This window comes from Arachis duranensis, chromosome 1, assembly GCF_000817695.3.
Source record: "Arachis duranensis cultivar V14167 chromosome 1, aradu.V14167.gnm2.J7QH, whole genome shotgun sequence".
In the NCBI taxonomy this organism is placed as follows: Eukaryota; Viridiplantae; Streptophyta; class Magnoliopsida; order Fabales; family Fabaceae; genus Arachis; species Arachis duranensis.
Window position 1 is genome coordinate 88,717,431 of NC_029772.3, and position 12,523 is coordinate 88,729,953.

Here is a 12,523-nt window from a genome sequence, read left to right on the forward strand (position 1 = left end):
CTAACTACCCATTCCTCACTTTTTCACATACTCATGCATTTTCTATTCATTTCACAACACTTATGCATTGATTCTTATTGAGCTTCACTTTGGGGCATTTTGTCCCCTTTATTGCTTTTTTTTCTTTCTTTTTCTATATACATTTTTTTTCTTTTCTTTTCTTTTCTTTTTCTCTTTTTCACTTTTATTTCTTTTTCTTTTCATTTTTCTTTTTCTTTCAAACTATATACAAGAACATCAATGCATAAGGTTTATACATTTAATCAATACATGAGTATGTACCCAATTCCCCAATATAAAAATACAAAACACAAACACCCTTTTATCCTAACCAATGTCCCAAAGTTTTTCCACTCTTGAATGACACTCACACTCACTAGCCTAAGCCAATCAAAGATCCAAATAAAGGACATTCATTGTTTTTCGCTTTAAAGCTTGTACTGTGCTAAAATAAGAACAAGTGGGTTAATCATAGGCTCAAATTTGGCTAACAAAGGAAGATAAAAGGTAAGGCCATTTGGGTAAGTGAGCTAATGAAATGATGGCCTCAATCATATAAATGCATGAATACAAGGAATAATAGGACATATAGATTCAAACAAATCAAAGATTACAATCATAGAAAGAGAATAATGCACACAAGAAGGACGATAAGTGGTTATAAGATGTAACCACACAATTAGGCTCAAATCTCACAAGCTTGTGTTCTTAGCTCAAAAACCATGTTCCAAAATAAATTCTTTCAAGCAAGTTCTACAAATTTTCTTTTTCAAATTGGTAGGGTGCCCTAAAACAGTTTCTTGGAAAGAAAATCATCACCCTAACCAAGTAGTCCTAATAAGAAAGAAGTGGTAAAAATATGTACAAATTCTAACTAACATGCAACCTATCATGCAATGCAATAGCTAATCTAACAAAGAAAATAAAAAATTTGGTGTTGAAAAGGAAATTTTTACCCATGGAGATCGGTCGAACGACCTCCCCACACTTGAAGATTGCACCGTCCTCGGTGCATGCAAAGAAGAGTAAGGTGGATGGGTTGCTACAATTGATGAGCTCCTTCAAAAGGTTGTGCGGATGACTTGTTTGTTGCCCCATTTAAAAGCTTTTCCTTTCTCCTCTCTTGGTGGCCAACCTAAAAGGGAAGGAATGAAGAACGACAATTAGGCCTACAACAAAGATATCAAAACAAGTAGAATGTAGGCCGGGGCTAATGCCAAATAAGAGTAAGGTTCCCACTACATGTTAGCTACGCATGTAAGTGAAAAAAAAAAACAATATAAGCTAATGGCATATTAACTAATACTCGATGTAAGAGTAAAATCGAAGCATGAAAAGCATATGGCACATCAAGTTCAAATAAGAAGAAGTTGGTCATGAAAGACAAGATAAGGTCATATCAATGCACAAAGACATAAGAGTCATACAAGATGAAGCATTGATTTAAAAGTTTCATCACCCAACAATATCAAACAAGTCAAGAAGCACCAAAATAATGTAAGAAAGTCTCAACAATTGAGTAGGAAAGTTCAACACCATTATTAAAATGGAAAACTTAGAAAATAAAATGAGAACAAGGTAGAAAAAACAAAATTAAAATGCAATGAATGAAAATAAGCAAATGCAATAAAAGAAAATGGAGGAAAAGAGAAATTTTTTTTGTTTTTTTGTATTTTATTTATTTATTTATTTATTATTATATTATTATTATTATTATTTTTATTAAAAAAAGATTTTTTTTATTTATATTAAAAGAGAAAAAAAATTTTTCTAAGAGAGGAAGAAGAAAAAAAATTAGAAAGAAAGAAGAAGAGAAGAGGAAAGAAGGAGAAAGGAGGAAGGAGAAAAGCAGGGAGCAAATCCGCGCGCGCGCTGTGGATGAGGTTGGGACAATCCGCGCGCGCTCACGCGTGGATGCAGCATGGACGATCCGCACGCGCGCACAGCGCGCTTACGCGTGGATGAGCTTGTGCTCCCAGCACAATGCTGGCACAACGCGCGCACAACTCTCTGGTGTTTGTACCAGAAGTTGCGGAAGTGCAATGTGCGCGCGCGCGCACAGCGTGCTAGCGCGCCGATGGCCTTTTTTTTTGCCCAAAAAGCAGAAAAAATGCCCAAGAGCTCCCTATAATGTCCAAAACTCTTCTTTATATCAAACAATTCATAAAAATACAATTTAATTTTAAGATTTATTCATCTACTACTAATGAATACAACATACTAACAATCCAATCTTTACAAACAAATCAATATGAAATGAAAATCTACCTACAATGGCAACTCAAATCACTTATTAAACAAAGCTAAAAGAGGATGGAAAGAGTTTACCATGGTGTGGTGTCTCCCACCTAGCACTTTTAGTTTAAGTCCTTAAGTTGGACATTTTGAGGAGCTTATTGTCATGGTGGCTTATGTTTGTACTCATCCTTGAATCTCCAAGGATCTTTGCTTCTCAATTGGTTGACAGAATTTCCAACCATCTTCATCAAGCTTGGGTAAAGTTCTACCCAAGATATGAGTCCCCATAGTTGGTCTTCATGTTGTAATCCGGGATCCCATATCTTATCTTCACACCCATCAGTGAGCTGAATTTCATGATTTTTTTGTACGATTGGTTGACTTAAATGTGGTCGACACACAGAATTCTCTTTACTCCACCAATGCTTCCTTCTAGACCCATACAAAGTGATTCTTGTCCCAACATCATCCCTATACCTTGAAGCTTTGACCTTGATAAGCTTAACATCGACTTTCCAACCACTACACAACTCATTCTTACTTTTAATTCCACAAAGAGTTCTAAGTTGACCATCATTTTCAATCAAACCATATTCAAGTGAGAAAGTAAAGCTTAGGGATAAGAGTTTTACCCACTTGAATGTTGTGATGGATGGTGACTTGGGAAGGGAGACCTCCCCACACTTAGACAATGCAAGGTCTACTTCCTTGTGCTCTTCTTTGTGTATTTCCACCTCTTTGCGAGCTTCCTCGATTTCAACCTTTTCCCTTTTTCCACTTGGTTTGGTGTTGTCTTCAAGAACTTCATCTTGCCCAATGGGAGGTGATTCAATTTTGGATAGGAATTCATTAATGAATAAATTTATCTCTTGATCAACCTCTTCATATTCTTTAATTTCAATATACACCATGCCATTTTCGTTTTCCTTGGGAGGTTGTGCACACTCTTCTATAGTTTCAACTTCATGTCCAATGGGGGAGGATTCCATTGTAGAAATAAATTCATCCATGATTGAATCCATCTCTTGATAAGCTTCTTCCAAATCTCCAACGATGATATGCCTTGGAGGTTGCGCACCCTCCTCAACATTAATATCAAACTTCTCGGAAGAGTTCTCCGTGATGCTACATTCCCATGGACTTTCAACATCTCCTAAATCTTCAACCACTTCTTCCTTTTCTTCAATGATCATAGGCTCCTCCAAATGTTCTAACACAAAATTTGACTCCTCCTTTTCCACCGGATTTTCCAATTTCTCCTTCATGATTTGCTCTTCTTTTGACATCTCACATGTGGTCACGGGAGTACCTTGAGTGTTCAAACATTGGTGGGCTAAAGTGTGCACCACCTTGGTCAAATTGGTCACAAACTCAAGTGTATCCCGCTTCATGGCTTCTTGCCCTTGAAGTAACAAAGTGAGAGAATCGTCTATTGGGGCTTGGGGTGAGTAAGAAGGTTCATTATTTTGGAGGGAGGGCTCATAATAGGAAGGTGGTTCTTCTTGGTAAGGTTGTGGAGATTGTATGTATTGAGGTGGTTCATGGTAGTAATCTTGATAGGATTGTAGTGGTTCTAAGGGCTCTTGCTCAAAATGGTCATAAAAGTATGGTATGGATGATTGGTCATATGATGGATATGGATTATAGGAAGGTGCTTGGTATGGAAAGGCTTGTGAGAATGGTTGAGGTTCATGTTGAGGATGAGATTCATAGGCATATGATGGTGGTTGTTGAGTATCACAAGAAGAGTCATCATAGCCATTAAATTGACATGCATTAGGATGGGAATTATACCTATAAGTATCCGGATGTTGTTGCTAATAGGAGTGATCAATTCCTTGAGGCTCCTCCCATCTTTGAGTGTTCCATCCTTGGTACATGTTAGCATTGAAGTCCACATTTCCTACAACACAATTAGAACCAAACTCAAAGCCAAAGTGAGAATTCATAGTGAGAGAACAAAATAAAACTAACAAAAATTAAGAAACAAACAAAAGAGAAACCTATTCACAATATTCACATATGTACAATAACCAATAACATAACACCATTGCAAATCCCCGGCAACGGTGCCATTTTGATGATCGGATTTTTGACGGTTTAGAATTTCACTAATGAAATCTCGTTGTAAAGTATAGTCTCTAAACCAATCAATAATCATTTCATACAAAAATTTGTTTGTCACAAGTACAAACCCCTAAAATTTATAAACCGAAGTATTGGACATCGGGTCGTTCTCCCTAGGAATTACAATAAAGTGTCTTGTTATTGGTTGTGAGTTATTTTGGGGTTTTGGATAAGAAGCATGAAAAGTAAACGGCAATGAAAATAAACTAACAACTATAAAAGGCTCTTGGCAAGGTATGAAAATTAGAAGTCCTATCCTAGTTATCCTCCTCAATTGTGACGAGAATTGTTCATTGCTCCCACTTAGTTAACCTCTAACCATGGAGGAAAGTCAAGTAGATGAATCAATTTGATTCCTCAAGTCCTAATCAACTCCTAAAGGAATGACTAGCTTTAGAGGCATTCAAATCAATTGGCAACCTCTAATTATCAATCAACAAAGGAATTAGATAACTCAAGAGTCACTAATTACTCTACCTAGGCCAAGAGGAACAAAACCCACACTAAAATCCAACCAAGCATTTCATCAAACACTTGGAAGGCACAAAAGGAAAACATAGTAATCATCAAACACTTGGAAGGCATAAAAGAAAAGCATAGTAAATTGAGAACAAGAATAGAATCTAACAACAATTATGGCAAAGAATTAACAACAACAATCAAGGAAATCACAATTATCATGAATTACCTCAAATTGCATTATTGGAAGAGGAAATAAAAGAACAACAATCTATCCAAAACAAAATGAAGAATTACAATTATTAAAGCACATAACTAAAAAGAGGAGGAGGAGAATATTAAGAATTGGTAAAAGAAAAGTGAATCAAAGCATGAATTAAACCTAGATCTAAGAAGAGAGATTAACTTAAACCTAATCCTAATTCTAGAGAGAAGTGATAGCTTCTCTCTCTAGAAACTAACTCTAAACTAATCCTAATTATGCTATATGATTCCTAGATTCAATAATTGATTAATTGATGCCTTCCCCTCAATCCTTCATCCTTTTATTCCTTTCTCCTAGCAATTGGTGCCAAAAATGGGTTCAGAAACCCTCTCAAATCGCCAGGCACGTGTTGCATTAATGAAGTCATGTGTGGTCATCGATGCGTGCGCGCACGGTACGCGTGCGCGTCCCTGGCCGATTCTGCAATGTGTGCGCGAGCGCCTTGTGCGCGTGCACGTGCATGGCTGACTTTGCTTCTTTGACTTTTTATGCTTCTCTCCACTTGCATGCTTCCTTCCTTGCTTCCTTTGATCCATGCCTAGCCTATTTCAATCCTGGAATTACTAGCAAACACATCAAGGCATCTTATGGAATCAAGGATGAATTAGAATTCATCAAAATAAGGCTTAAAAAGCATGTTTTTACACTTAAGCATAAATATGGGAGAGATAACAAAACCATGCTAATTCATAGGCTAAATGTGACAAAAGGTTATCAAAATACTCTAAATTCAATACAAGATAAACCCTAAAAATGGGGTTTATCAGTCGTCTTCGTTCGCGTTCTTCGTCGTTCAAGTTTGCTCGGCGTTCACTATTCGCGTTCACTCGCCGTTTACCGTTCGGGTTCGCATTCGTCTGGAAGCCTGTTGCCTTGCTTCAAACTCTGCAACCAACTCGCGCGCTCCACCTAGCCGCCGAGCTGCTCTCTTTTGTTGCCGCCATGAGTTCCCTAAACCCACCACCAGACAATACACTCACACAACACCAATAATCTGCTTCAAACTCTGCAACTTCTTATTTCTATTACAATAAGTAACTATTTGATTTGCCAGTGGTTTGGATTTTTTTCCTAGACTGAATTAAAGTATACAATAGTTATGTTCTCTTCTCTATCACATTGATACTAAGCTTTGAATTCTCTTATTTCATTTCAAGTTTACCGCACTCAACATGTTTGATGAAATGCTTTAACCATATTTCCGGTTGGTTTTATCATTTCTAGCTTTTAGAAACTTAGTAAGTTGATTGCACGTGAAATTAGAATAATTGGATCTTAGTAATTAGGAAATTTTAGCTGCACAAATAGCACCTTTGTAGAAAACATATTAGCATGATGATTCCACTTGCAATAGTGTTCTTCTGGTAAATTTTAACTGTTAGTGTGAACTTATTAATTTGCTAATTGTTCTGGTGTTCTTATTCTATTGTTCTTCTGTTATTTTTATTTATTTATTTTTGTTGTGATTTTCTGTTCTTGAACTTGTTAAGTTGATAATTTGCTAAATTGTTGGGCTGCTGTTGTTTTAATTTGCTAATTTGTTAGGTTTCTGTGATTTAATTTGTTGGATTTTCTATTTAGGTCTTGTTCTTGTTTATTTGCTAAATTGTTTAGAAACCTAAAATATAAATACGTCCAGCCAAATAAGTAAAGAAAATTGTGTTATGAGGACTGAGGAATAAATATGAATGCATAAGTTCGAAGCCAATATGAAAACCATCAACAAGAATACATGGGGAAAGAATGCCAAATATTAGACGAACCTCCATATCAAGCCTAGGAAATGTATAGGTGAACACAATCTCTTCAACACACCTACGCACCCCTTGTGCCTATGGAAACGCAAAGGAAAACAACAACAACAATAAAAATATCAGTTAGTATCTAGTTTGTACAATGAAGCATCTAATTACTCAAGAAAGTCATAGCTGCACATATTTGATGCCATTAACCAATTGCTCCCAAAAAAACAGCATGCCTCAATACAAATGAGACTTCCATACCTTATGTTTTTGCAGCAACTGTTTAAGCTGCTCCCATCGAACAATATTAATGTCTTCTTTTGCACTAGAAGACCGCCTACTTTCTTGCCACTTTCCTCGAAGTTCAGAAGCAATAGCTGCAAATACAATTTACTCATTATATGCCAGATGATAGCAGGAAATCCACAAGCATCATCATACAGTGATAGGAGAAAAATACATTGATCAGGAATCATCTCTAGGATCTTTTCATATCTCTCCTCGCTAGAAAGTAAATTTTGACTTGTAAGCAGTTTTGTCTCAAAATATTCCTTGAGAACTTCAGTATATGATCTCCTACAGATATGAAATGTTATTCAGGACATTGAATTATGGATTTAGCTAGGAAGGTCAGTTATTCACTATCGAACTTACGCCAGAAAGGGATGCAGAACTTGACCCATCAAGGAAACCTTCTTATAGTTATTTTCATTTCCCTGGAAAGAATATAATCAAAGATATACTTAATACATGACTCGTAAACTAGATTATTAGTACAAAACTATCATACCTTGTAGACACGAAAATAGTCCGCAACTGCTGCTCTCTGCTCATTAGTCAACCTGTAAGTGTAATGGTAACATTTGAAAATATGTAGAGACAACTTTAGTCTCGCACTTTCATTTCAAACAATGTATAAATCACAAATTCTACGCTAGCTTTCAGTCTTTCACAGTATGTATAAAATGCACAAAATTACCTCTTAAGGAAGTATCTATTACTTTGACAGCTACAGTCATTAATGGCCAGCAATTGAGACAAACATCAGCACCTGAGCAGCAGTATCTAACATCATCATAATCTGACATATCCTACACATGATAATTAACCAACAAATGTTAAGAATCCCACAAAGAAGTAGAAAAACTCACAAATACATTTTAATTTGAAGAGCTTCTTACTATATCAAAAATCAGCTCCCTCTCAACCGGAGTGAGAACATTATCTCCAGCATAAGCATTCCTATGTGCAGGCTGTAATACATTTAAACTAGACATCAGAATTCTTCCAAAAGTATCCAACATTACAGATTTTAGGTGGGGTATTTATGAGTTGGTGTGCTATATTTATTACTCCCCTATATGTTGCTTATTTCTCTGGTCACAACACCCAACAATTCACACAATCAGTAATATCATCTTTCTCTCTTTCGTCTAGTTAGTAGTTACTCTATTATTTCCACTGAATAACCATGAATCTTAACACAGACTATTTAGTGAATTCAAAAATATATGCATCAATATCCTTCAGGATTAAGAGAGAATTAAAAGAAACAAGCTTTCATATCTTACGTTGAGGTTGTAGATGGGTCCAATATCTATCTTTAACGGGCACTTGTCTTTGATGGAGTTTTCAAGTTCGGTGGCACTATTGAAGGTATTGTAGCGCACAAATATATCGTTATCTAGGGTGTACGAGAATTCCCTTCGTCCCAAGTAAGATGAATCACAAGCAGGATGCTTCCCATCTACAAATACAAAAACAAAAATATAAAAAAGATCAAAAGAAAAGATTATGACAGTAGACTGGTACAATGGAATTTAAGCTTACCGTTGCCGTATGACATCCATCTATATAAATCAGCATGAGGAAACAGCTTACCTGAGGTCCAAAAATATCAATGAATAAGCATAATTATATAATTATTATGAAATTTTAGGAATAATGAAATAGGAAGAGAAATTAAGTTACTGTAATATATTTTCAGATAACTGGGGTTGAACTCATTAGGAAGGGCCGCGATTTGGCCTTGCTGAGGCAGTTTTGGTTCATCAATGAGCATGTCATCGCTTTCTTTATAAGCTCCTTGGCGAGTCATTTTGCGGCGGTTGTTGGGGATCTGAAATTGAAGTGTGGAGATGTAGAAGACTAAGCGAAAACAGCTTAGAGAGACAGCGGAAATAGCAGATTGGAGCAGATGGCAGGAACCTAGCGGAAATAGCAAATTGGAGCAGATGGCAGGAACCAGGGGTATTTGTGATGCGAATTGGCTCGGTTTTGATAGGAAAAACCATCTGATCCTATCGTACCGAATTTAATTGGATTGGTTTGGTTCAAATTTTTTGGTTTTTAAAACTAGTTTAAAATCCTAACATGTCCAAATCATATTTGATGTACTAAAAACCTGTTTTTATGCTATTTTTCGCCAATAAAATGAAAAAAAACCAATATATGAGAAGTAATAACGTTAAATTTCATAAACTGCAGTCATACAACCATGGTTCTAAAAACCGAACCAAACCGACCGGTTCAACCAGATTAACCGGGAACCGATCACCTAGCCGATCCGGATAAAGCCAGAAACTGCTTGACAAAAAACCGATAAAAAATCGGTCGAACCTGCGGTTAACCGGTGAACCGGTAGAACCGTCCGGTTTTTTAGCTGGTTTTTGGTTAGAATACTCCATCAAAACGATGCCGTTTTATACTTTATTTTAAAAAAAAACCTAAATGGCTACCCGTCCCCCAAGACCCCCAACCCACTCCCACTCCCCCTCCCACTCCCACTCTCACCCCTCTCGGCGTCTCCTCTTTCAACAGTCAAACTGAAGAAAGCTTGAGATTGAAAGAAGAGGAAGAACCCTAGCCACCCACAGTCACCCAGCCCGTAGCCACCGCAGCCCCCGAGCCCCGCATTGTTTGTCGTCGCTGAACCCTTCTCTCCCTTCTCTCTCTCGCGCTCTTTTGTCTCTCTGTCGCTGCTCCTCGCCGTGACTTGCAGCTAGCCACTTTACCAGTTGAGTTTACCCTAAATCCCTAATCTCCCTAATCTCCCAAAATCTTCGAAGAACGCTCCACTGCCACTGCCACTCACAACCATAAGCTCGAGGCTGGAGCTTCTGCATATGACGGATAACCGATGCCGTGAAGAACACTCCCACTCCCACTGTCACTCACCGTCACGGGTTTTGGGTATCTGGCTTCTGGGTTTCTGGCTTCTAGGTTTCTGAGTTTAGGTCGTGCTGTTTTCTGGCTTCTGGTAGTTCTTCTCTTCAGTGAAGTTCTGCGTTTCTGACTTCTGTTCGCTGTTTTCATTTTTTGTTCTGGGCTTCTATTCTTCTGTTTTTTAATTTTTTAATTTTGTTTTTTATATGATTAATCAAATGTTGATTAAATTTGTTGTATGTTGAATTTGAGAATAAATTTGATGTATGTTGAATTTGAAAATTCTGCTCTGCTCTGTTCTTCAATTTTTTTATCTTTTCAATTTTTTTTTATCTTTTGGTGGTACTTATTAATTTTGTTGATTGTTGATTTAATTGTTTAATTGTAGGGATTATGATTTCTTGAGTTTGTTTTTTGAACTTTTGATGCCTAATGTAATTCAAAATTTTTTGTTTTGAACTTTCTGATGCATGTATTGTTGGCTTCTTGATGTGATTAGAAATTTTCTGTAAATCTGTTCAACAATCAATATTTAATTATTGGTTGTATTTAATTTGTGTAAATTTGTGTTTGTAAATTACTAAATTGTAGTTGTTACTAACTAGAAATTTTTATTTTTGAAGATTGTTAAGAGTAGTTAGTTGGATGGCTTCTAATTGGTACTCTTCTAACTGGTGGATAATAATTTCAATACCCGATGACACCAGGTTCTTCTCATAATTCAAAGTAAGGTTCTTCTCATAATTCAAAGTAAGAGTACCAAAAGAGTACTAACTAGAAGCCATCCAACTAACTACACTTAACAAAGATAGAACAACTAGATAGTGATCAAGTATTACATATATTAATTTTTAATAATTTTATTTAATATTTAATTAAACCGGTTGAATCCGGTTAAACTCCGGTGGGACCATTAAACCAGTGAACCAATTGTCTTACCGGTTCATTGACCGGTCCGGTTCTCGCAACCTTGCATACACCACAATAACTAACAAAATTCAAAGTTCAACAAATAAAAAACATAGTTCTTGATTTAAACTCAAGTTCAGCAATGACAAAGCAAAAACAAAGGTTTTCATAGTTTCCATTTGAATTTTCCAACCACATTTTAATTATTCCATTCATTCACTTGAAGGTCTTGAAGTTACAACCAAGGTTGCGAGAACCGGACCGGTCATTGAACCGGTTAAGTAACTGGTTCAATGGTTCAATGGTTCAATGGTTCAACCGGGGTTGAACCGTAGTTGAACCGGTTTAATTAAATATATAATAAAATTTATTAAAAAATTAACTCTCCCATATGTAAATTTCTGTAAGTCAATCAAGCACTCTCCAAAACATCCAAAACATGTATCCAACCTAAGAATCACAAGCATAATTCAACTAAATCATATGAAGCCATATAGTAAATTCAATACAGAGTTGTGGCAATGTTTTTATTTTGAATCAATAACAGCAAAACAACAATTCACCAAAACAAATACAACAGATTGAATTTAAAAATCAATCTCAGCCGAATTAATAAATTAAACAATTGAATTTATAACTCAATCTCAGTAGAATTAATTCAATTCGAATGGACTGAATTCAAATAAAAATTCAAAACATTAATATCTCAAAATTCAGCAAAATAATCAATATACATCATATGCATGATCAGAATAAATTTCAAATTTCAGAGGGATAGAGTCAGGGAGAGTTAGAGACTGAGACTTGAGACCTGAGAGGCATGAAGGCTTGAAGCAGAGAAGAAGAGACTTGAGACCTTAGACCTGAGAGGGTTGAAGCAGAGACTAGAAACTTGAGACACGATGAAAGGTAGTCGCTTTGACTGCGAGACTCCACGCGAAGAAGAGAAGCAACGACAGTGAGACACAGTTTGGAGCATAGAAGCAGAAACGATGCCAGCAAGGAGGGGAGAAGCAGAAATGACGAGGGGAGAAGCGGCGACAGCCCAGGGCGAGGAGCAGAGAAGCAGCGACGACCCACGGCAAGAGCAGCAAAGTGGCGACGACCCACGACGACAAAGAGAGCTCGGACAGAGAGAGCGACAGAGAGAGAAGGGAGAGAAGGGTCCGGTGATGGGTTTGAGCTTAGAAGTGGGATGGTGGGTGGTGGCTGTTCTTCGAATTCGAAGAGAAGAGAGGATTGGGTGGGATTAGGGTTTTCTGCTGGTGTGAGAGAGAGACGGAAAAAGGGGTGGGGTGGGGTGCTATCAATTATCAGCAAGGTTCAGAAAACCGGACCGATCATCGAATCGCTCTAGTTCGATTAGTCTAACCATAGTTGTAAGAACCGGACCGGACCGGCCGGTTCGACCGGAAAATTGGTGAACCGGACCCATAACCGATCCGGTTGAGTGATGTAACTGGATAAGGAAGAAATCTGTTTCGAACCGGGTTGAATCGGCCGGTTTTGATGAAAACCGGAAAATCGGCGGTTTCTGGTTAACCGACCGGTTCGGAAATGTTTTTTTTTTTTATTCCTTTTCCAAAGCGACGTCGTTTTGGTTTATTTTTTTTTTTTT

General features: G+C 37.1%; 1 protein-coding gene across 1 annotated transcript; it reads right to left on the reverse strand.

Annotated features, from left to right (window-relative positions):
* Positions 1 to 3,796: 3,796 nt before the first annotated feature.
* On the reverse strand, positions 3,797 to 12,299 carry LOC107496879 (uncharacterized). The gene is made up of 12 exons (XM_016118206.3): positions 11,717 to 12,299; positions 8,803 to 8,950; positions 8,662 to 8,712; positions 8,403 to 8,578; positions 8,013 to 8,084; positions 7,785 to 7,922; positions 7,622 to 7,714; positions 7,486 to 7,547; positions 7,292 to 7,407; positions 7,093 to 7,208; positions 6,853 to 6,921; positions 3,797 to 4,141 (listed from the first exon to the last, which is right to left on the reverse strand). The coding sequence occupies exons 1-12, from the start codon at positions 11,882 to 11,884 to the stop codon at positions 3,812 to 3,814; spliced, it is 1,539 nt and encodes a 512-aa protein (XP_015973692.2). The 5' UTR covers positions 11,885 to 12,299; the 3' UTR covers positions 3,797 to 3,811.
* Positions 12,300 to 12,523: the final 224 nt, after the last annotated feature.

Excerpts from the sequence above, each read along its gene's own strand:
- LOC107496879 (XM_016118206.3), bottom strand. The coding sequence starts at position 11,884 with ATGCTCCAAACTGTGTCTCACTGTCGTTGCTTCTCTTCTTCGCGTGGA. Across the intron at positions 8,951-11,716 it reads CAAGCCTTCATGCCTCTCAG|ATCCCCAACAACCGCCGCAA; the intron begins GTCTCAAGTCTC and ends CTTCAATTTCAG. Across the intron at positions 7,209-7,291 it reads AGAGATGATTCCTGATCAAT|CTATTGCTTCTGAACTTCGA; the intron begins GTATTTTTCTCC and ends TTGTATTTGCAG.